This window comes from Nycticebus coucang, chromosome 13, assembly GCF_027406575.1.
Source record: "Nycticebus coucang isolate mNycCou1 chromosome 13, mNycCou1.pri, whole genome shotgun sequence".
Taxonomy (NCBI): domain Eukaryota; kingdom Metazoa; phylum Chordata; class Mammalia; order Primates; family Lorisidae; genus Nycticebus; species Nycticebus coucang.
Window position 1 is genome coordinate 33,810,156 of NC_069792.1, and position 21,037 is coordinate 33,831,192.

Below are 21,037 nucleotides of genomic sequence, written 5' to 3' on the forward strand. Positions count from 1 at the left end.
CTCACAGCAACCTCCAACTCCTGGGCTTAGGTGATTCTCTTGCCTCAGCCTCCCGAGTAGCTGGGACTACAGGAGCCCACCACACCTGGCTAATTTGTTGTTGTTGTTGCAGTTTGGCCAGGGTTGGGTTCAAACCCGCCACCCTCGATATATGGGGCTGGTGCCCCACTCACTGAGACACAGGCACCACCCCCAGTCCTCATTTTCGAAGGAAAGTTTTTCTGCTCTGAAAAGGCAGAAACATCATGAGAAAACGTATCTTGTAAAAAATTCTTAAATCTTTAGTTCTCATTCTTCAAAGCCTTATCGAAAGATCACATCCATTCACAGAAAAGCAAAGTATCACCGAACTGTCACTTTATTAACCAAGATGCTATCATGCATCATATCTTTCAAAATTGGCACTTCAGTTTCTTAACCAAACAGCAGGACTACTCACCAACTCTCTGAGATCTAGATCACTATCACTGAACACCTACTAGTGCCAGGGACAATGTTAGAAGGAAAAGCCAGTTTTTAACGTTTACATATTACAATTTTATGTTACCAGTTAGCAAGATGCTTATCTTGTGCTTCTCGTGTACAACTCTTTTACGGTTCTCTATGGGATGAAGGCAGAACACTTCCCTGTCTTTATCTTCACCTAGCGAGAAATCTAGTTTTCAAATTCAATTCTTTTAATCCTAGACAGACCTGCTGGCCCAGTTTCTCCTAACATAACACAATTATTCCTTGTACTAAGATTAGGATTACTGTGTTCAAAGATGAAGTCAAACTGAATAAAATAAAAAAAAAAAATTTTAATTAAGATAGGCTCACTGTTGCACTTGGTACACTGCTATGGCCTCATAATTCACAGCAACCTCAAGCTTTTAGGTTCCAATGATCCTCTTGCCTCAGCCTCCCAAGTAGCTGGAACTACAGGCACCCACTACGCCACCTTTATTTTTTGAGACAATCTCACTATGTCGCCCTCAGTAGTGCGCTGTGCTGTCACAGCAACTTCAAACTCTTGGGCTTAAGCAATTCTCCTGCCTCAGCCTCCCACATAGCTGGGACTATAAGCGACTACCACAACACCCAATTTTTTTTTTTTTTTTTTGCAGTTACCATTGTTGGTTAGCTGGCCCTGGCTGGGTTCAAACCCGCCAGCCTTGGTGCATGTGGCCAGAAATGTCTCACTCTGGGTCAGACTGGTCTCAAACCTGAGAGCTCAGGCAATCCACCCGCCTCACCTCCCAAAATGGTAGGAATACAACAGGGGTGATCCACAGTGCCCGGGCCCTTAAAATTTAAATCTTAAATAAAATCTATAATCACAGAAAGGTGATAGCTTTTACGTAAGGGACAATTTGATTGCATTCAAGCATTCAAGAGTCCTACCGGTTTTTCAGGTACAATAGAGAATTACAAAGGGGAAGCCAGATATGACACATGCAGCGATTAGGGCCTCTCCAGAAATTACCAAAAGCTACAAAGGGAAAGTGGGGAGGGAGTACAGGAAATATCTCACCATGCTTTATCTCAATGAGATCACCACCCACAAATGAGCCGATTACATTGTTAAAGTATGCTAAAAACAGGTCTGATTAGTAGTGACTATTAAGAATACAGCTATTTTGGCTCGGCGCCTGTGGCTCAAGCAGTTAAGGCGCCAGCCACGTACGCCTGAGCTGATGGCTTCCAATCCAGCCCTGGCCCGCCAAACAACGACAGCTGCAACCAAAAAATATCCGGGCGTTGTGGCGGGCGCCTGTAGTCCCAGCTCCTTGGGAGGCGGAGGCAGGAGCCTCTCTTGAGCCCAAGAGTTGGAGGTTGCTGTGAGCTGTGTGATGCCATGGCACTCTATCCAGGGTGACAGCTTGAGGCTCTGTCTCAAAAAAAAAAAGAATACAGCTATTTTAAAAGAAAAGAGACTTTAGTGCCCAGCAATTAAAATAATTACTCACATTTATTTTCTATATCATTTATAATGAAGTTAGTAAAACCAAGTAAAGTATTCATTTTCATCATTTGCTTCTGTTCATCTGTTTTCTTGCAGTCTTCGTTCTTTCTTCCATAATGTTGCATGGCACACCTCTAAAAAATCAGAACAGTGAAAATCATTTCATAATCAAAGATAAAGTTAACCACATAACCTCAAACAGTGGCTTTTTGCTGAGGTTTGGTGCCTGTAGCTCAGTACTTAGCCCACCAGCCACATACACCAAGACTGGTAGGTTCAAATCCAGCCCATATTTCCCAAACAACAACTACAACCAAAAAATAGCTGGGTGGTGTGGTGGGCGTCTGTAGTCCCAGCTATTTGGGAGGCTGAGGCAAGAGAATTGAATTGCTGAAGCCCAAGAATTTGAGGTTGCTGTGAGCTGTGGTGCCAGGGCACTCTACCCAGGGAGACAGTTTGAGACTGTCTAAAAAAAAAAAAAAAAAAAATTCAATGCTGAGAAAAGGAAACCATATCCTGACATGCAAAGGCAACTGCAACAGCTATTGGACCCAATCCCTTGGATTTATCAGACACTTTTAACTGTCAACAGATGTGGTCGCTTTCCTAGTTACAATTACTTACCTGAGGCAACAAAGGAGTATTTCAAAAAACTGCAGCTAAAGGACATCCATCTGCAGCTACCTATGTGCTAAGGAGAAAGAACATTTAGCCTCTTAGTAAAAAATTGTACTACATACCATTAACATAAACCAATATAGTTTACTGGCATCTCAGTCTAAGAATTATTTCTTCAAAGATATCCTCAGCTGGGTAAACGGCAAAAATTTAAGTCATCATTATGCCACCATTATCAACGTCGATAACACATCAAACATTTTGTGTATTGCTTGTTAGTAACAATAGCACCACGATTCCCAAAAAGATGTCATTTAACACTTTTTGTACCTCAATATATGCAGTGGCGGTTCTACTTTTTCATTGCCATTTTCTGTTAAGCTTTTGGAAAACATCTGTCACAATGACCTTCACACACCTTCAAAATTCATAGGATTTGTCAGACCTAAAAATTAAATTTTCACTGTCAATTCCCATTTGTAATTGCATTTGTTTGGCATGTTATATGAAGGAATAGTCTAATAAAAATTTCATTCCTGCCGGGCGCAGTGGCTCATGCCTGTAATCCCAGCACTGTGGGAGGCTGAGGAGGGAGAATCAATTGCTTGAGCTCAGGAGTTAGAGACTTGCCTGAGCGACAGTGAGACCCCGATTCATGAAAAAAATGGAAAAACCCAGCCGGGTGCTGCCTTGAGCACATGTAATCCCAGCGGCATCCGGAGGCTGAGGCAGAGGGGTGCCTGCAGCCTGAGTCTGAGGCTGTGGTGAGCTACCACGCCCACTGCACTCTGCTCAGGGGCATAGGGTGGGACCCTGTCTCAACAACAACAAAATGTCATTCCTCTAAGGAACCCAACCTACCTTTTGGGACTCCAACCCACTTTTTAATAAAAGTACCAGTATCTCTTGTTCAATACATTTCTAATGGAATAAAAGAACACAATTCCTGTTTCATTACTTCTGATAGTATTAACTGACAAACGCGAAATTTAAAAACATCTGTTAATGACTTGAGTGTTTTAAATCTTTTGATTGGTTAGTACCTAAAAATTACATAAATGATGGAAACATTTTATATCCTTCATCATCACAGTATTGATTTTAAGACACAATGGTCCTAATGAGTAGACAACCATTGCTTTTCTGTCCTAGAGCTTGACTAGAATGCACTAAGTCAGGTTAAATGCTAGATGTACAGAAACTAGGGTGAAGATTTTCACCTGAAAACAGTACAATGGCAAATCTAGTAGTTTTGGAGAAGGGATGCCTTACACTGTCAGCATTACCAGACACATTCCTACAGAATTAAGTTTAAGTTAACTGAATGTACACAAACAGGGCAAAGGAGATGGCCAGGGCCACACAAATGTCACACAGCACCTCAGGAGTATAAATCATTGAGCTAGACAATTATTGATATGATTTATGAAGACATACAAGTTTGGACCCTGCTAAACTATCATTATTTTCATGTCTTGAAATGCTGAAATATTTCACTTGAGTATGAGGAATAAAATTACTGCTTGTGAATAATTCTAATTTGGAAAATTTCAGTTTAGTATTATGATTCACAGGAACTACAGACAACTACATGCATACTCATTCTTATAATGCCTATGTTTAAAGATACATATGAATAATAAACTATCCATCTCACCTCCCAGCCACAGGATCAAGAAACCGATGGACACAAAACTAGAGATAGGTACTACTAGATGGGGGGCAGGGGAATGGGGGTGGGAGGTAACACAGCATTGGCAATATTACCGCTTTTAAATGGGTCGTTGAGTTCTTTTGTATTTATGTTTCAGACTTTCATGCACTACCTGTATTTTTATCAAACAAACACTTAGCTTGTAAATTTCTAGAAATCCCAGCACTTAGCAACAATTCAAACCACATAGGGCTTAAAATTAAGGAATCCACGGATTATAGAACCATTACATTCATCCTGTTGACAGCTAACTCTTAAAATTACTTCAAATGAAACAATGTATTTCAAATCGGGAAGAAAAAAAAAAAAAACCCAGGAATATACCACGGCTCACAGATGCCTTACCATTTTTAAACGTTTTTGAATTGCCAGCATGTTTTCCAGTCTCCCCGCAGTTGACTGATGTACATCCGGAAACACCCATCTCCCTGTGAATTCAAGCACAGGCACAAGGGTAGGCATTTACAGCCTAAGGGCCTTGCAGAACTGCACGGGCTGTTCTCCAATTTCAATGTCTTTTCTCAGAACTTATTTACAAGGAAATTTACAGGAAAACGCGACCCGCTCCACTTACGGCTAGAGACCAGCATAGACCCACAGTAAACTTCGTTTAGAAAATAAAATTTCCCACCATTGCAAGAGGGACTTTACCTAACAATTGCAATCAGTGTAACCTGGCTTACTGTACCCTCAATGAATCCCCAACAATAAAAAAAAAAAAAGTAAGAAAGAAAATAAAATTTCCCACGATTGCAAGAGGGACTTTACCTAACAAGTGCAATCAGTGTAACCTGGCTTATTGTACCCTCAATGAATCCCCAACAATTAAAAAAAAAGAAAGAAAGAAAGAAAAGAAAATTTCCCTGTAGTCCCAGCTGTTCGGGAGGCTGAGGCAAGAGAATCGCGTAAGCCCAAGAGTTAGAGGTTGCTATGAGCCGTGTGACGCCAGGGCACTCTACCCGAGGGCGGTACAGTGAGACTCTGTCTCTACAAAAAAAAAAAAAGAAAAGAAAATTTCAAAACCACAAAGTAATGTTAGGGATGGGTCGTCTTATTACCTAGGAGATAATCACCTCCCCCGCGTATAAACTGCTCCCTTATAAATGATAAATAAGCCGCCCATTTAAAGGAAACCTGAACAAGCCAATGCCGCATGCTCAGATTTGCAGGGGTACAAAAGGGACCCGGCAAAGCAGAACAGGAAGTTATCTGGCCGTTCCTTCCAGGCACCTTTGGTTCCCGAGTCATGCAAGGCCCTTTATACTAACTTCTGGGCTCACAGTTAAAATCAGCGCTGACGGAGTAGGCTGCGCTAAGACTTCCAGGTGGTTGCTCACAAACGCCGGCTCAGGTGGCCGGAGGGCTCGTGGCCCCTGACCGCGAGGGGAGCGTCACCTCCTGGGCCAAACCTGAGGCGCCGGCTGCGGCTGGGCCGGAGCAAGGCGGCGCGGCGCTCGGTACCCACGAAGCGAGAGCCCGGCCCGTAGGAGAGGAGGAAGAAAGACCGCAATGGCTCTTACCTCCAAGAGCCCAGCTACCGACTGGAAGGCTCAGCCGCTTTCCCATCCGCATAGGTAGCAGTTCTTCCCGCCCACCCGCATAGCTAGCAGTTATTTCCGAACCGTCCTCTCTCGGCTGCCGCGCGGAAAACGAGGCGCGCTGTCCGCGAGTAGCTGTTGGACCTCCGGGGCTACACCCGCCCCTTCCGGGACTCAGTCCCGCCCGTCCATGCGCAGTGCGGGCAGACACTAGCTCCGGAGGGGAGGTCTGGCCTTTGGGTTTGGGTTGAACAGCTGAGTGTAACTTTGCTAGAAGCATTTTTCTTTTTTTTTTTTTTTTGAGGCACAGTCTATGTAGCCCTTGGTAGACTGCCGTGGCAGCACACAGCTCCCAGCAACCTCCAACTCCTGGGCTTAAGCGATTCTCTTGCCTAAGCCTCCCGAGTAGCTGAGACTACAGGCGCCCGCCACAACGCCCGGCTATTTTTTGGTTGCAGTTCAGCAGGGGCTGGGTTTGAACCCGCCACCCTCGGTATATGGGGCCGGCGCCTTACCGACTGAGCCACAGGCGCCACCCAGCATAGAATTTTATTAATAGTAGTTTTTTAAAAATTCTAGGCCGGGTGCCATGGCTCACGCCGTAATCCTAGCACTCTGGGGGGCCAAGGTGGGTGGATTGCTTGAGTTGAGTTTGAGACCAGACTGAGCAAGTGTGAGACCCTATTTCTAAAAATAGCCTGGCTTTGTGGCAGACGCTTATAGTCCCAGCTTCTTGGGAGGCTGAGGAAAGAAGATCTTTTGAGCCCAAGAGTTTGAGGTTTCTGTGAGCGGTGATGCCACGGCACTCTACCCAGGGCAACAGAGTGACACTGTGTCTCAAAATGAAAAAAAAAAAAAGAAAAATAACCATTCTTTAGTAATATAATCATGATTACCTTAGAAAGTTTTATACTTTGTAGATACAAGTGGATTCTGGAGCAGGTAAGATATTATTTTCTTATAAGCTGTCAGAATCTATGGTCTGCACTTACACATGTAAATCTCATTTGGAGAAACTCATCTCCTCATATTTGCAGTATAAAATGAGGTTGGAACTGGTAGGAAGTTGTCTGTAAAAACCACATCCTCGGGCTTTCCCTGGCTGGATAGTAAGCATGTCAAAACAGAGTTAATGCAAGCAAAATGTAAATGATCCTAGTCACAGATGCATGACTTTTCTATGTAAGATTCTTTTACCTCAGGCAAGATTATTTTTAAACATAATATTGACATTGAGATAATCATAGTATTTATACTTCTCGTCAAGGTTAAAGTTCCAAATCTGTGGAAAAATATATTAAATTGTCAGAAAATAGGGAACTGATCTGAATGAAAGTTGATTCTTAAACACTTGAAGTACATCAACTTTCCCGAGATAATTTTGGTGAAAATTGCCTTAATTACTTATGATATCTGCCAGGATCTAAAATAAGGAGTTAACCACAGTGACTTTAATTGTCAATGGGAGACACTAGTGTTTTCCTTTTCTGTTTAAAAATTTAACTTTGACATTAAGAATAAACTTTGAAAATAACTATTTAAATGTTAGAAATTCTGAATGTAAAGGGATGTTTTAAAATTACTTGAGGTGGCCATTGAGACATGGTGGGAAGTCTGCTAGGGGACTTGAGAGACAATTTTGTTCTTTGATGAAGATACCTGTTTGCAGACAAGCCACTCTTCTTTCCTAAGACACTCTCATCCAGACATTCTTACCTGTGAAAGAATGCCTGTCCCTTACTGTTGCAACTGTCCTGTTAAATGAGAGATTGTACCTGAGATGGTAAAATGGAAAGAAGGAACCAGCAACTGAAAGATACTGAATAGTCACAGAATTAACTAGAATGAACTAGCTAGGGAGCAACTTCTTGTTATGTGAAATAATACATTTTTCTTATTCTTTAAAACAACTATTCAAGAATAATGATGTGGAGCATTGAGAGGTGGAACTAATTGAAAATTATGATGCCATTCATACCCCAGTGATAATCTAACATAAATTATGTCCTGAAATTAACATCCCATTAAACCTTTCAGTACAATAGGAACTTAACAGCTCTTTTCTCAAATCCTACTAGCTCCACTTTTAAGGAACAATAAGTATGCTGTTCTCAAAAGTCTCCAAGGGAAAAAGGATGATTGACAAGGAGTATGTTAACTGGAAGGAATCATTAACCAGAAGGTATAACTATGTAGAAAACATGTGAATATCCTCAGTGTGTGTGTATTTACACATTTGTTCTTGTGTGTTTTACATATATGTGTGTCAGAGACTACAAAGAAAAGTCAACTTTCACGGGGTGTCATACTTGTGTATGTATGATCTGTCACCCAGGAACTTAGAAACCTTGGTCCACTGGTGAGATTATGTCCTCCTTATCTTCTTGTGTTAACCACACAGGACACAAATACAAATAGCAAGGTCCCGTTAAAAGAAAACAAAATGAATGACCATCTTCCACTTTGTAATGGCCGTCACAAATAAATCCCTCAGTTTGTCAAATAGGAAATATTTTCTCAATGTGCATAGGCCTTACTTTCTCATTGGCTCATGTATTATATCTGCTCCTTTTTTTGTTGATTCCTGCTTAGCTTTGAAGACCCAGCCTGTCCCCAAACAATTATCAGAATTATCTCCAAATCCTGATCATTCCCCCTTTGTAACTGGGCTTTCATATTATAACAGAATGTAATGTTGGGCAGTGTGGGACCCTCTCTCTGAGTTGGTTCCTTCTTCTTCCATAGTAGAATCTTGAGACAACAGAATGAGACAAATCATTAAAGCATAGGACCTGGCAAAAGTCGAGTATCATATGAGGATGATGGAGTGTTGAAATCTATGCTATTCTGCCTCCTGCTTCTTCCCCTTTCAGGCCATTTGGGCCATTGCAATCTTTCTAAACACCTTTGATGTACAGTTTGCTGCTATGACAACAGCAATGGCAGCCTTTAGTCTGATCAATTCCAACTCCAGAACCTGGCATGCTCCTGACCATTCCATCCCGGACTCGTGGCCAGGAAGGTAGATGGACACCAAACGGTATTTACTCTTATTTTAGTGTGTATTTGCCATGACATTGAAAGATAATTTTACATATGCTTATTTTTGTTTTTTCCTACAAGCATTTTTTCATATGTTTTTAGTCATTTGGGTTTTCTCTTCTATAAACCACAGCCTCATAGCTTTGGTCAGATTTTTTTTTTTTTTTTTTTTTTTTTTGAGACAGAGTCTCAAGCTGTTCCCCTGGGTAGAGTGCCATGGCATCACAGTTCACAGCAACCTCCAACCTTTGAGGTTAAGTGATTCTCTTGCCTCAGCCTCCCAAGTAGTTGGGACTACAGGCGCCTGCCACAATGTCCTGCTATTTTTTTGTTGTTGTTGCGGTTGCCATTGTTGTTTTAGCTGGCCGGGGCTGGGTTTGAACCTGCCAGCCTAGGTGTATGTGGCCAGTGCCCTACCCACTGAGCTATGGGTGCCACCTTGTCTGATTTTTCTTTTTTTTTTAGAGTTATCTGTATGTTTAAAAATTGGTTTATGGGATTTTTTATATATCCTGGGTGCTAATTTTCTGTAAATTAACAGTTCTATGCTTTGCAACTAACTTTTCCCAGTCTGTTTTGTTTCTCATTATATTTAGGGAGTTTTATGTTGTTTGGCAGACTGTACTCTTCTCTCTACTTCCAGTAGCTCCCAGCACTTCTGCATTTCTTTTATTTTTTTCTTTCTTTTTATTTTTTAACAGAGGTTTATCTATTTTATTGACCTTTTCAAAAAACCAACTTTTTGATTTATTGATCTGTTGTCTAATTCTTCTGTTTTCAATTTTATTTCATTCTGTTCTAATTTTGCTTATTTCTTTTCTTCTACTGGGTTTGGGGTTGGAATGTTCTTCCTTTTCCAGTTGCTTGAATGTCCCATTAAGTTGTTAACTTTCTCCCTTTCTGTTTCTTGAGGAAGGCTTGCAGTGCTATAAATTTCCCTTTTAGGACTGCCTTTGCGGTATCCCAGAGTTTCTGATAATTCGTGTCTTCGTTGTCATTTTGTTCCAAAAGTTTGGCAATTTCCTTCTTAATCTCATCTTGACCCAGCTATCATTCAGCATAAGGTTATTTAACTTCCATGTTTTTGTATGAGTACGCAGATTCCTGCTGTTACTGAGCTCAAATGTTATTCCATGGTGGTCCGAGAAGATGTAAGGAATAATTTCTATTGCTTTAAATTTACTGAGGTTAGACTTGTGACCCAAGATGTGATGGATTTTGGAGTATGTTCCATGGGCTGATGAGAAGTATGTGTATTCAATTTTGTTGGGAAGTAATGTTCTGTAGATGTCTGCTAAATCCAAATGTTGGATGGTTAGATTTAAATCTAAAATTTCTTTGCTGAGCTTCTTATTGGAGGATCAATCCAACACTACCAAAGGAGTGTTGAAATCTCAAACTATTATGGCGCTAGAAGAAATCCAGTTGCTCATGTCTGTTAGAGTCTCTCTTATAAATTGAGGTGCATTGTGGTTGGGTGCATGGATATTAATGATTGAAATCTCATCATATTACCCTTAACAAATATGAAGTGACCACTCTTATCCTTCCTTACTTTTGTTGGTTTAAAGCCTATTGTATCTGCAAATAATATTGCAACACCTTCTTTTTTCTGATTACCATTTGCGTGAAATATGGATGACCATCCTTTCACCCTGAGTCTATATTTGTCTTTTAAGGTAGGATGTGACTCTTGTGTGCAGCAAATATCTGGCCTGAGTTTTGTATCCAGTCAGCTAACCTGTGCCTCTTTAGAGGACAGTTTAAGCCATTCACATTAATGGAGAATATTGATAAGTCTGGTAAAATTTTGAGTATTGAGTTTTTTGAAAGTCCAGTGGACATTTTTAATCCTTTTGCCACCGTGGAAGTTGGAGTTTGATCAAATTTTCTGAGGGAGTTTACTCTTGTGGTAGAGGATCGGGCTGGTCATTATGGAGGATAGGTCTGATAATACCCTGAAGAGCTGGTTTGGTTATGGCAAATTTCTTCAACATATGAATGTCATTAAAGTATTTAATTTCTCCATCATAAATGAAACTCTGTTTAGCTGGATACAGGACCCGGGGTTGAAAGTTATTTTGCTTTAGGAGATTAAAAGTCGATGACCACCCTCTTCTGGCTTGAAAAGTTTCAGCAGAGAGATCTCCAGTCATTCTAATAGTCTTCCCTTTGTAGGTAATGGATTTCTTATGTCTGGCTGCTTTGAGAATTTTCTCCTTCATGTTAACTTTAGTGAAGTTAATTATGATATGCCTTGGGGATGTTTCCTTGGGATTGAGTCATGCTGGGGTTCTGAAACTGTCTGCTATCTGAATTTCTGAATCTCTTGGCAAGTCTGGATAATTCTCTTTCATAATTTCATGGAGAAGGGCCTCTGTGCCTAGGAAGGCCACTTCATCAGTTTCAGGAATTACAATGAAGGGGATATTAGCCTTCTTCGAATTATCCAAGATCTCTCTGAGAGAATGATCTGTTTTTACTTTCCATTTCTCTTCCTCTTTGAGAGTTTGGGAGTGTTCAAAGGCTTTGTCTTCAATGTCAGCAATCGTTTCTACTGCTTGCTCCACTCTGTTACTGAGGGATTCTACTGCACTTTTCAGATCTTGGCAAACTGCAAATTCTTGCTTCTGTGGGTCGAAATCTTTGGTTGTTTTGTCTTTAAATTTGTTAAATTCTTGAGAAAATTTTGAATTTCTCCTTGAATTTCTAATTCCGAGTTTTGAATTGCTGCTCGAATTTCCAATTCCAAATTTTCCTCCACTTTATTACTCTTGTTTGCAACCTAAACTCTGAATTCGATTTCTGACATCTCGGCAAGTTGTTTATGAATGGGATCTTCAGTTACATCTGCCATATCTTTCCTCGGGGTGTTGATCTATTCTGGTTATTCATGTTACCAGAGTTTTTCCGCCAATTCCGCCCCATGATTGTTTTACACCGTTTGATTTTTCCCCTGGAGCTTTGTCGAGGACCCGTAAAGTGCTATGGCCTGACAAACTGGGGCCCTGTTTGGTGTGGTGGGGCTAAGTGGTTCTTTCTTGTTTTCAGCTGCTTTCTGGTTGACCCTAGTGATACAGTTACTCTGGGTTGAAGTCTCAGCTGTGGAGAAATAGCAGCAGTTAAGTCACCCCGCCCCCCACAGGCAACAATTACAAAAGGAAACCTTCCTATAACCACACACCCAGGGCACCACCTGAATAGTCCTCAGGCGATTGGCTCAGTTCAAAAGGTCCAAATCAATCGTCTCAGTCAGCACCTGTCTCAGGTGGGAGAGTTTAAAAGGTCTCTGGCAACTGGATCACAGGGGTTTGGTGACTACTCTGATATGGCTTGCTCCAGTGCTGCGTGGAGTCAGGAGGAGCCACCCAGCAAATAGGTCAGTCTTGGAAGGTTGATGCCTCCTTCCCCACCTTGTACCTCTGTCACACCCAGTCACTGATAGCCCTGCAGTTGGCTGACCCAGTTTCCTGTAGTGAACAGATACTCCAGGGGTTTGCACCTGCCTGAATCACAAGGAAATCTATTTCTGCTGTCATTCTGCTGCGCTCTGCCTCTATCTAGCAGGAGGAGGTGAGGCCTGACAACCTCGGGCGCTTGATGGAGGCTGGGGAGTGTTCACTTAGTTCCAGCCCCGCCCCTGATTGATGTTACTGACAAAACAGAACAGAAAAACTTTGAGGGAATTTGTTCTGTTCCTGCTAAATTCCCCTGCAGAAGAGAAGCTGTTTTGAGTTCCCAGAGCCTGTGCCTCAGGCTCTGTCTTTGCTCCTGCAGGTTTGTATTTGGTTACCTGTCAGTTCTATCCTGCTGCCTTCCTTTGTCTATAGGCTGACGATCCCCTGAGGGCCGGGTGCGTCTTTGGCTCAGTAAAATGGTCCTCTGGGTCAGCCCCACCCTGGGAACTTCCCGGTTCTGCCAGTGAGTATCTAGTCCCTGCGCTCCACCAAGGTCGGTACCCCCTAAGGCAAATCCTTTACTCACGGGGCCTGCGTTTCCGTCCCAGATCTGTTCAGTGGTGGTTGCCACCTGAGTAGATGCCAGGCCTCCTCTGTTTGCGCAGAGAGACAGGGTATGTGGCTTCAGGATATCTGGGAGTGAGCCGTATTGTTGCTAAAAGAAGGCTGCTGCTCTGTGCCTCAGGGCACTGCTGCTTGGGTGTGGTTCCCTCTCAGCCTACAGTCCTGTCCTCACTCTTGTGCCCCAGAGTCAGCACTGACCAGCTGCAGTTTAGGCACTGTCCAAATCCCTCGAGAAATCACCCAAGAATCTGGACTCCTGGGGGCAGGCCTCCAGACCTCAGAGTGCGAGTGGAGGGGAGTGCTGGGAGCTCAGAGTTGCAGGCAGGGAATATACACAGTTTTATACAGTTTTATGCCTAGCAGGAGAATGCCTTGGTACCCTAATAGGGGAGGGAGGTCAAGGTTTTAGAGGGTTTCTCCCATAGAGTGTAGTGGGAGGACCTTTGAACTCTGCTTGTTTGTTTGTGGGGCACTCTGAGCTGTTCTCATGGGGGAGGGGACTCCTGTCCTCTTGGTGATGGATTTGGTACCTTTGGTTTGTATCCTTGTGGTCGCAGCTCGCCTCAGTGGGGTTGATGTGCGTTCTTCAACCTTCTCTCTTGGTGCAGCTCACATCCACCAGGTTACTTGCTCGGTGTGAGCCATTTGAACCCTTGAACTATAGTCTAAGGTTTATTTTCACTTTCATTTCTGTTTATTCCTTCTTCTTCAATTGCTCTAGCCATTTTCCTTAATATCCATTATTTTATTTCATTCTATGATATCTGTATTTCCTTGTTCTTTATACTTCTGAAAAACTTATAAAGTTTGCCTTCTATGAAATTGATTTGACTTTCTTTTGTTTTGTTTCAAACAATTTCTAATGTAGGTTGAAGCTTAAAAATTGAATGCCTTCTAAATCCATCTTTATCTTGGCCTATTCCACTTCTTTTTTCATATCTTATTGTTTTAGCCTGATCCTGCCTTTCAGTCACATCACCCCACTGTACCCGGATGGCTCTCTACATTTCTTTATGGAGATGTCTACTTATAATTTATAGAAGATGTCAAATGTTAACAATGATTTTGCATCTGCTTTCAGTGATAATGTTGTTTCAAACATCATTCCACCTTCTGGATCATCACGATGGTATTTCCTTCTACTTGTTATGCATTATTTTTCCATAGATTCCTGTTGATTTCTCTTTATGTGTGAATCACAAAGTGTGAAGCAATTTATTCAATTTCTCTTAACATAATAATGTTCTTGACTTCTCAGGTTTGTAGCTGGGCAGCTAGTTGGAGGGACTAGATTTAGGAACATTGGGTTTAGCGATTTTTCTTGATTAAACCCAGTTGCCCCTAGATGAGATATTTGTTTACCTTCACCTCACTGCACTGTCCCGTATCTGGCTTCCTTGGAATGCAGAAGCCATGATTTCACTAATTGCATTTCTTTTTTATACATCTGCTGCCCCTATTTTGTGATCTTTAAGATTTTGACCACAAATGCTTTAACTTTTTGAAATTCAATGAAGCTTCAATTATTTCTCTCTCTCTCTCTTTTTTTTTTTTTTTTTGTTCAAAAAAAAATAAGAGCATTTATTGACTGACATAGTAGTCCAGAGATGAAATGAGTTTTAGAAATGGTGGATCTGGCAACTCAACCCTGCTTATTTTTTTAATTTTTTAATTTTTTGAGACAGAATTTTACTCTTCTGCCCTTAGTAGCGGACCATGGTATAGCTGACGGCAACCTCAAATTATTGGGCTCCAAGTGATTCTCACACAACTTCAAATTCTTGGGCTCCAAGTGATTCTTTTGTCTCAACTTCCTTGGTAGCTGGGACTACAGGCGCCTGCCACAATGCCTGGCTATTTTGAAGAGACAGGGTCTCCCTCTTGTTCAGGCTGGTCTTGAAATCCTCTGCTCACTGCCCTGCTGTAGACAGGGGACCACGCCCCAGCCCTCGGGTCTTGCATCACACCCAGCAAGCTTCTGCTGGAGGGTTCTGTTGGTGTCAGGGAACATGCTCTTGCCCTCAGGACTCAGTCCATTCCTGGCAAGACTCTGCTCACAGGCCCAACCCTGCCTACCGAGCTCAGTCCACACGGGGCAACCACTGTCCCACCGTGGGTTCTGCACCGCATCACACCAGGCATAGCCCAAACTCAGGGTCAATACCACCACTGGCTGTGCGTGGTCATAATCAGGGCACTGTTCCTACTCCCATCGAGTATCCCTTTATTCTCATAACCTCTTATTCCCCTGGTACACACAGATTTCATCCTGATGTTTGGTGGTCAACACTATGCCCCAATCATTCAGGAAAAGACCAAACACTCTGCCCTCTGCAGGGGGCAGAACTTCAGACCGCCATGCTAGGTGGCAAGGGTAGACTGGGACTTTGGACTTGTGGAGGGAAATGTCTCTTCAATTTTATGTGTGGTGGTGTTGTGTGTAGGTTCATAAGTAGGACCTATCTGGAGAGGGAAATCTGGTTTTTAGTGGCTCTCTCCAACGAGGTAAAATGAGAGGACTTTTGTTCTCCGCTTGCTCGGACGCTGTGGTGGGCCTCCTACGTAGGGGAGGGGTCTCCTGTCCTCCAGTCAGTAGGCCTTGTATCTGTAATTTGTTTTTTTTTTTTTTTTTGAATGTTCTTCCTTGGACTTACAGCTTGCTGAACTTCTTTCTTGGCTCAGCTCTCCACCGTTGGCTTCATAGTATCTGATTCTGTCCACTTTTCCTACCTCTGGTCAGGAGCCTCTGCCGAGGTTTGCAGTCAGGCATCTTCCTGAGCAGTAACCTTTATTCTTACACCTTCGTTGACGCCAGTGGCCACTTAAGGGAACAACTCCTAGATTTTCCTGGAGTATAAAAATTAGTGTCTCTGTAGTAGGAATGACTCCCTGAACCCTCTGCCACATTCTGCCCTACGGATATGGGATAATAAAAGTCTCTTCAAACTGTGTGAGCCCTGGGCTCACTCCCCTCTACCCTTTCTCACTCCTTTCTCCGCTAATAAAGTGTTCCCAATCCATGAACTGGCCTCCTCTTCCTTTTATAGACCCTTGCCCCAAAACTCTATCCCTGGTACGTTCGGTATGTTTATCAGCGGTATTTCAGAAAAACGCATCGTTATTGTAGGAGATGTCTGCGTGTATGTTGTTTTCCCTGAAGACCTTCCAGTGGGACAGCATGTGGTGCTGAAAAGGTGGTAATAATGATCCTGATCCTGTGTGTGCCTGCATCTGAGTATTTAACAAAAGAAAATTGTTGTTATTGTTTTGAGCCCGAGTCTCACTCATTCGCCTTAGGGTTGATTGCTATGGAGTCACAGTGCACAGCAACCTCAAACTTCAAACTCTCAGGCTCTAGGAATCTTTTCTTGCCTCAGTTTCCCAAGTAGCTGGGACTACAGGCACCTGCTACAATGCCTGGCTAGGATTTTCTATTTTTAGTAGCGATGGAGTCTCACTCTTGCTTAGGCTGCTCTTGAACTCCTGAGCTCAAGCGATCCACCAGCTTCAGTCTCCCAGAGTGTTAGAATTACAAGCATGAGCCACTGCATCCAGTCACAAAAAAACTTTAAAGGTCAGAAGAAAATCCTTTCTTAAGTTTTAAATGCTGCCTTTATTAGCCACGTTCTGTTGGACCTTTGGCAAATCACTTTGCCATTGATTACCTTCTTCAATTTTTTTTAATCAAAATGACTTTCATTTTTAATTCTATGAAATCATGACTGTGTATAGTAATGCATTTATAGGGTACATTGTGCTAAACTGATATACAGGTTGCAAAGCTCACTTCAAACTTGTTAACATAACCAGCACCCGACTTGCTCATTTTTCATGGTAAGACATTTATGCTCCACACTGAATAGTTTTAACATGTACCACTGCATTATGTACAATAGATGAAGAAAATCGTAAAAGCAGAAAAAGTTTATAGAATAAAGATATAAAGAAAGAAAATACTTTTGTACAGTTGGGCTATGTAAACTTTTATTACAAAAAAGTAAGTGTGTTCACAAAATTCAAAGATGTACAAATAAAACAATACAGGAAGGTAAGGTTAATTTATTACTGAAGAGAGAATAATTTTAAATATAAATTTAGTGTAGCTAAGTGTACAGTATTTATAAAGTCTACAACAGTATATGATAATCCCCTAACCCTTAACATTACCCACTCCTTAACTCGCTGATTTACCCAGAGACTTACTTCTAATTTTGGAAGCTTCCTTCATGCTGAGTGTCCTGTGCAGGGATACCATTGAAAACAATCTCTTATACTGTATTTGTAGTCCACCTTTTCAAAGTTTAGACCTATTCAGACACACAAATACTTACTGTCACGATTGCCTACTATTTTCAGAACATGCTGTACAGATTTGTAGTCCAAAATCATTAGGCCATGTCCCACAGCCTGGGCGTGCAGCATGCGGTACCATCCAGATTTGAAAGGTGGGGAAACCAGCCTCAGGCCAATATGGCCTTTCAGAACCCCAGGTACGGTCCCTTGATCAAATCCAAATTTCACAGAATAAAATCAAAATTTTTTTTTTTTTTGCAGTTTTTGGCCGGGGCCGGGTTTGAACCAGCACCTCTGGTAGATGGGTCCGGTGCCCTACTCCTTTGAGCCACAGGCACTGCCAGAGAATAATTGGCTCTGTAAAATTTGGATTCATTGAAAAAGTTGCATACAAGGATCAAGAAGGCCACAGGTTTCCCACCACATGAACATACATGTGTGTGTATAGAACCCTTAATCGTGCTAAATCACATTGATTTTATTAGTTCTGGTAAGAATACTGTTCAAGAAAGGCTCGTGTGACCAACTCCGGAATCCTGATTCCTGCTCTTTTCTGCTTTACCATTAGTGAGTAGGTCATGCTGCAAAGTTCCCATGTGCTTTCAGCTTTCTCGCAGCATCTTTCTTTAGCTGAGATTGAGAAAAGTGATTTAAATGTCTAGATATTTATGCTGAGCGTGGTGGCTCACACCTGTAATCACAGCACTCTGGGAGGCCAAGGTGGGTGGATTGCTTGATCTCATGAGTTGGAGAATAGCCTGAGAAGGATCAAGACTCCATCTCTACTAGAAATAGAAAAATTAGCCAGGTGTCCTGGCAGGCGCCTGTAATCTCAGCTACTAGGGAGGCTGAGGTAGGAGGATAGCTTAAGCCCCAGTTTAAGGTTGCTGTGACCTATGACACTATAGCCCTCTACCCAGGGTGATAGAGTGTGATCCTGTCTAAGAAATGAATGAATGAATGAATGAATGAATAAATAAATAAATATTGACATGTTTTAAACATATGAAACCAAATAAAAACAATTTGCTGGCTGAACAAGATATAGTTCCCTGATGTAAAGTTTCAGGAGTGTTTATGTTTAATGCATTTGTATTGCATTTTTTTTTTTTTGTAGAATAATTTATTTTGTGGCTTGGCGCCTGTAGCTCAGCAGCTACGCCGCGGTTACGTACAGCAGAGCTGGCAGGTTTGAACCCAGCCCAGGCCTGCAAAATAGCAATGACAACTCCAACCAAAAAATTGCTGGGCACTGTGGCAGGCTCCTGAAGTCCCAGCTACTTGGGAGGCTGAGACAAGAGAATCGCTTAAGCCCAGGAGTTGGAGACTGCTGTGAGCTGTGATGTCGTGGCACTCTACTGGGCAACGTAGTGAGACTCTGTCACAAAAAAGGAAATCTTTTCTTTTGTAAGATCATTACATATTTTAAAAATTAACTTTAATAAAAATCATAACAGAAAACTTGAAATGGTATACAGCAACTTTCACAATTTGCTCATGTATTTTCTGGTCCCTTAGGGACAGTTTTTACTTCATGATCTTGTCAAAAGAAAAAAAATAAAACAAGAAGGAATTAGGAGAGAAATCTAAAACTTATCGGAGCAGATGATCTGCTGTCAGTGGTATCATGGAAGGTGTAGTCTTATTTTCTTTGAGGGATTTTCTTCGTCGTCATAATTTCAACCAATCATTACACCAAGGCTACATCAAAACACCTTCCTTGTTTATCCTACACATGACCATTTTTGAATTGGAGACATTCTCATTAAATATGGAAATTTTTCTTAGGGAACGTTTTCCTAAGTTGTGCAGTAAAATATCCTCTAAGGATATCTTGCTTCATAGTTTAATAGAGTGAATACATAGAATGTCTATCAGAATTGATTAAATCTTCTACACTGTTCATAGGTCCACTTGAGATACATGTTTATTTTCCAAAGGGACAATTTCTGCATTTACACTATAATACATGTACATATTGCTGGGCTCCAGATTTGTATAATCTCCCTTTACAATCTGCTTCTCAGTTTCTCTCTAGAATGCTATGCAGTTAGAGAGATGGTTAGAAGACGTTCTTGTTCTCTCCGTGTCCCTGGGTTATTTGTGAAGTGATTGACTTACACTTTGACTATCCCTGCTTTGAAGTGACGGGCAATCACAATTATATGAAACTCAGACAATGACAGTCTAGGGAAGGTGGTGACTCACACCTGTGCAGTTGCATTCCCCTGCCTCAGAGTGCTCTCAGGGATTAGAGCAGATGTGTTTATTTTTTCCACCAAGGAATTCATATCCCTTTAATACCAGAACATGGTAAACTTGTAGCTGTTTCAAACATCTGGTGGGCTTTTTGAATAACCTCATCAACTGGTATCATTCAGTGTTCTGTCTCCACCCCTTCTTGTGATTCTTCCACCCACAAGTCTGTGTGTTATCCAGAGGTGATAAGACACTGTGAGCTCTCTACGTTGTTTTCAAGTACACTTGATGAATTCCCTAGGATACAGAGGATAGCACGATCCCCACTGTGCACGTATTCGACTGGGGGACCGAATGGAAAAACACACAGGACTTGTCTAGGGTGACCTTCAAGGTCAGGAAGGGAGATTGAGAGCCAGCCCTGTCTCCACAGGGTGGGGGACCGTGCACTGAAGGGGCTGTGTTTGTATAACAGTGTACAGGTGAGGAGTAGACATAGTGAAGAGGGTGAGGGCCAAATGTGGAATCTTGGAAAAGTGACCTCACTTCCTTGGTGACAGACCCCAACAGAACTTAGAACCCTTGGTAGCCAGGCACCCACATTCTAGACACAGACCTGTGTCTGGCTCATTTTGTGGGATACGCTCAAGAGAGGAGGATGTTCTCGTGTTGCGTCGCACCTTCTCCTAATCCTCATGTCCGGAAAGCCCGAAGTGGGTGCCTTGTCCGAATTGGCCAATGTTGGCGCTCCCTCTACTCCCGTTGCCTGCGGAGACCTGGCAGGGTGCATCTACAGGTAACACAGGGCAGCCCCAGGTAGTCTCTTGCAGGCAAGGTCTCACCTGTGAGCCCATCTGGGGAGATCCGCACGCCTCATATCACTATGTTTGGGGAAGGAAGAGACAAGGGGACCCCCACTGAACAGGAGCAGGGTATCACCTATGGGAATCCTGGTGGGGCTGTCATGTTGATACCTCAGAACTCCAGGTCCTGGCTGTTGGGACAGAAAGGTGAGTGTCAAGGACAAGTTTGTCTACTGAGATGTCATCCCTAGACATCCAGCTGTCATCTGTCTTCTTCCCTGGTGGGAGGTCTGTTCAGACGTCCCACTGTGTGTGTGTTCTGGGGAGCAGAATCTCCCAGGGGTTTTCCCCTGTGGAGAGTGCCAGGCAGCCATTGATGCCTCTTCCCCCGGCATGGGGCCTTCCATTTGCAGAGGTGCGTGGGGATGCAGGACCTCCGTGAGGAGTCCATGGAGGACTCCACACAATCTCTGATCGCAGATGAAGACCAGGTGCACCAGTCTATGGACTACGGCCATCGCCAGACTGGGGTGAGAATGGGCACAGAGGGGGTCCCCACAGACCCAAAGAGGGATGCCCCAGGCTCTCTCCTCGGCAGTTTTCCCAGTTGAGTGATCCAAAATCTCCTCTCTAAAGAATCCAGCCATCGTGTATCCCCAGGGCAACTTGGTAAGATGCATCAAAACTGCACACATACTTGTGGGGATAACGGAGAAAATGCTTCCTGTAGTTTTCACTTTACACGAGTCCAGGGAGAGCTCCCAATGTGGCTGCTTCTCTCACAGCTTAAATCCGGCCCAGGGGTCTCCTGGAGAAGGCAGGCAGTTCCCTTCCCGGCCAGGCCTCTCCAACACTAACAGGCA

At 42.7% G+C, this 21,037-nt stretch overlaps 2 protein-coding genes and 1 non-coding gene across 9 annotated transcripts in view; all 3 read right to left on the reverse strand.

Moving 5' to 3' along the window:
* The window catches only part of LOC128563321 (minichromosome maintenance domain-containing protein 2-like), a 250,134-nt gene that overhangs the window by 140,821 nt on the left and 88,276 nt on the right, over window positions 1-21,037 (reverse strand). The gene's annotated exons all lie outside the window — the stretch shown is intronic.
* The window catches only part of LOC128563567 (uncharacterized), a 191,521-nt gene that overhangs the window by 96,868 nt on the left and 73,616 nt on the right, over window positions 1-21,037 (reverse strand). For 5 of the 7 annotated variants that reach the window (XM_053558952.1, XM_053558953.1, XM_053558954.1 and 2 more), the window contains one exon: window positions 1,950-2,079. In XM_053558952.1, the coding sequence (XP_053414927.1) occupies window positions 1,950-2,079 (130 nt within the window). Of the gene's footprint in view, window positions 1-1,949; window positions 3,009-4,622; window positions 4,706-5,797; window positions 5,959-21,037 lie in introns of those variants that run through there. The other 2 variants (XR_008373818.1, XR_008373820.1) reach the window with 2 other exon arrangements.
* Window positions 2,710-2,794, reverse strand: LOC128564177 (small nucleolar RNA SNORD87). The gene has a single exon (XR_008374045.1). It is a non-coding gene; the product is annotated as a small nucleolar RNA SNORD87 (small nucleolar RNA).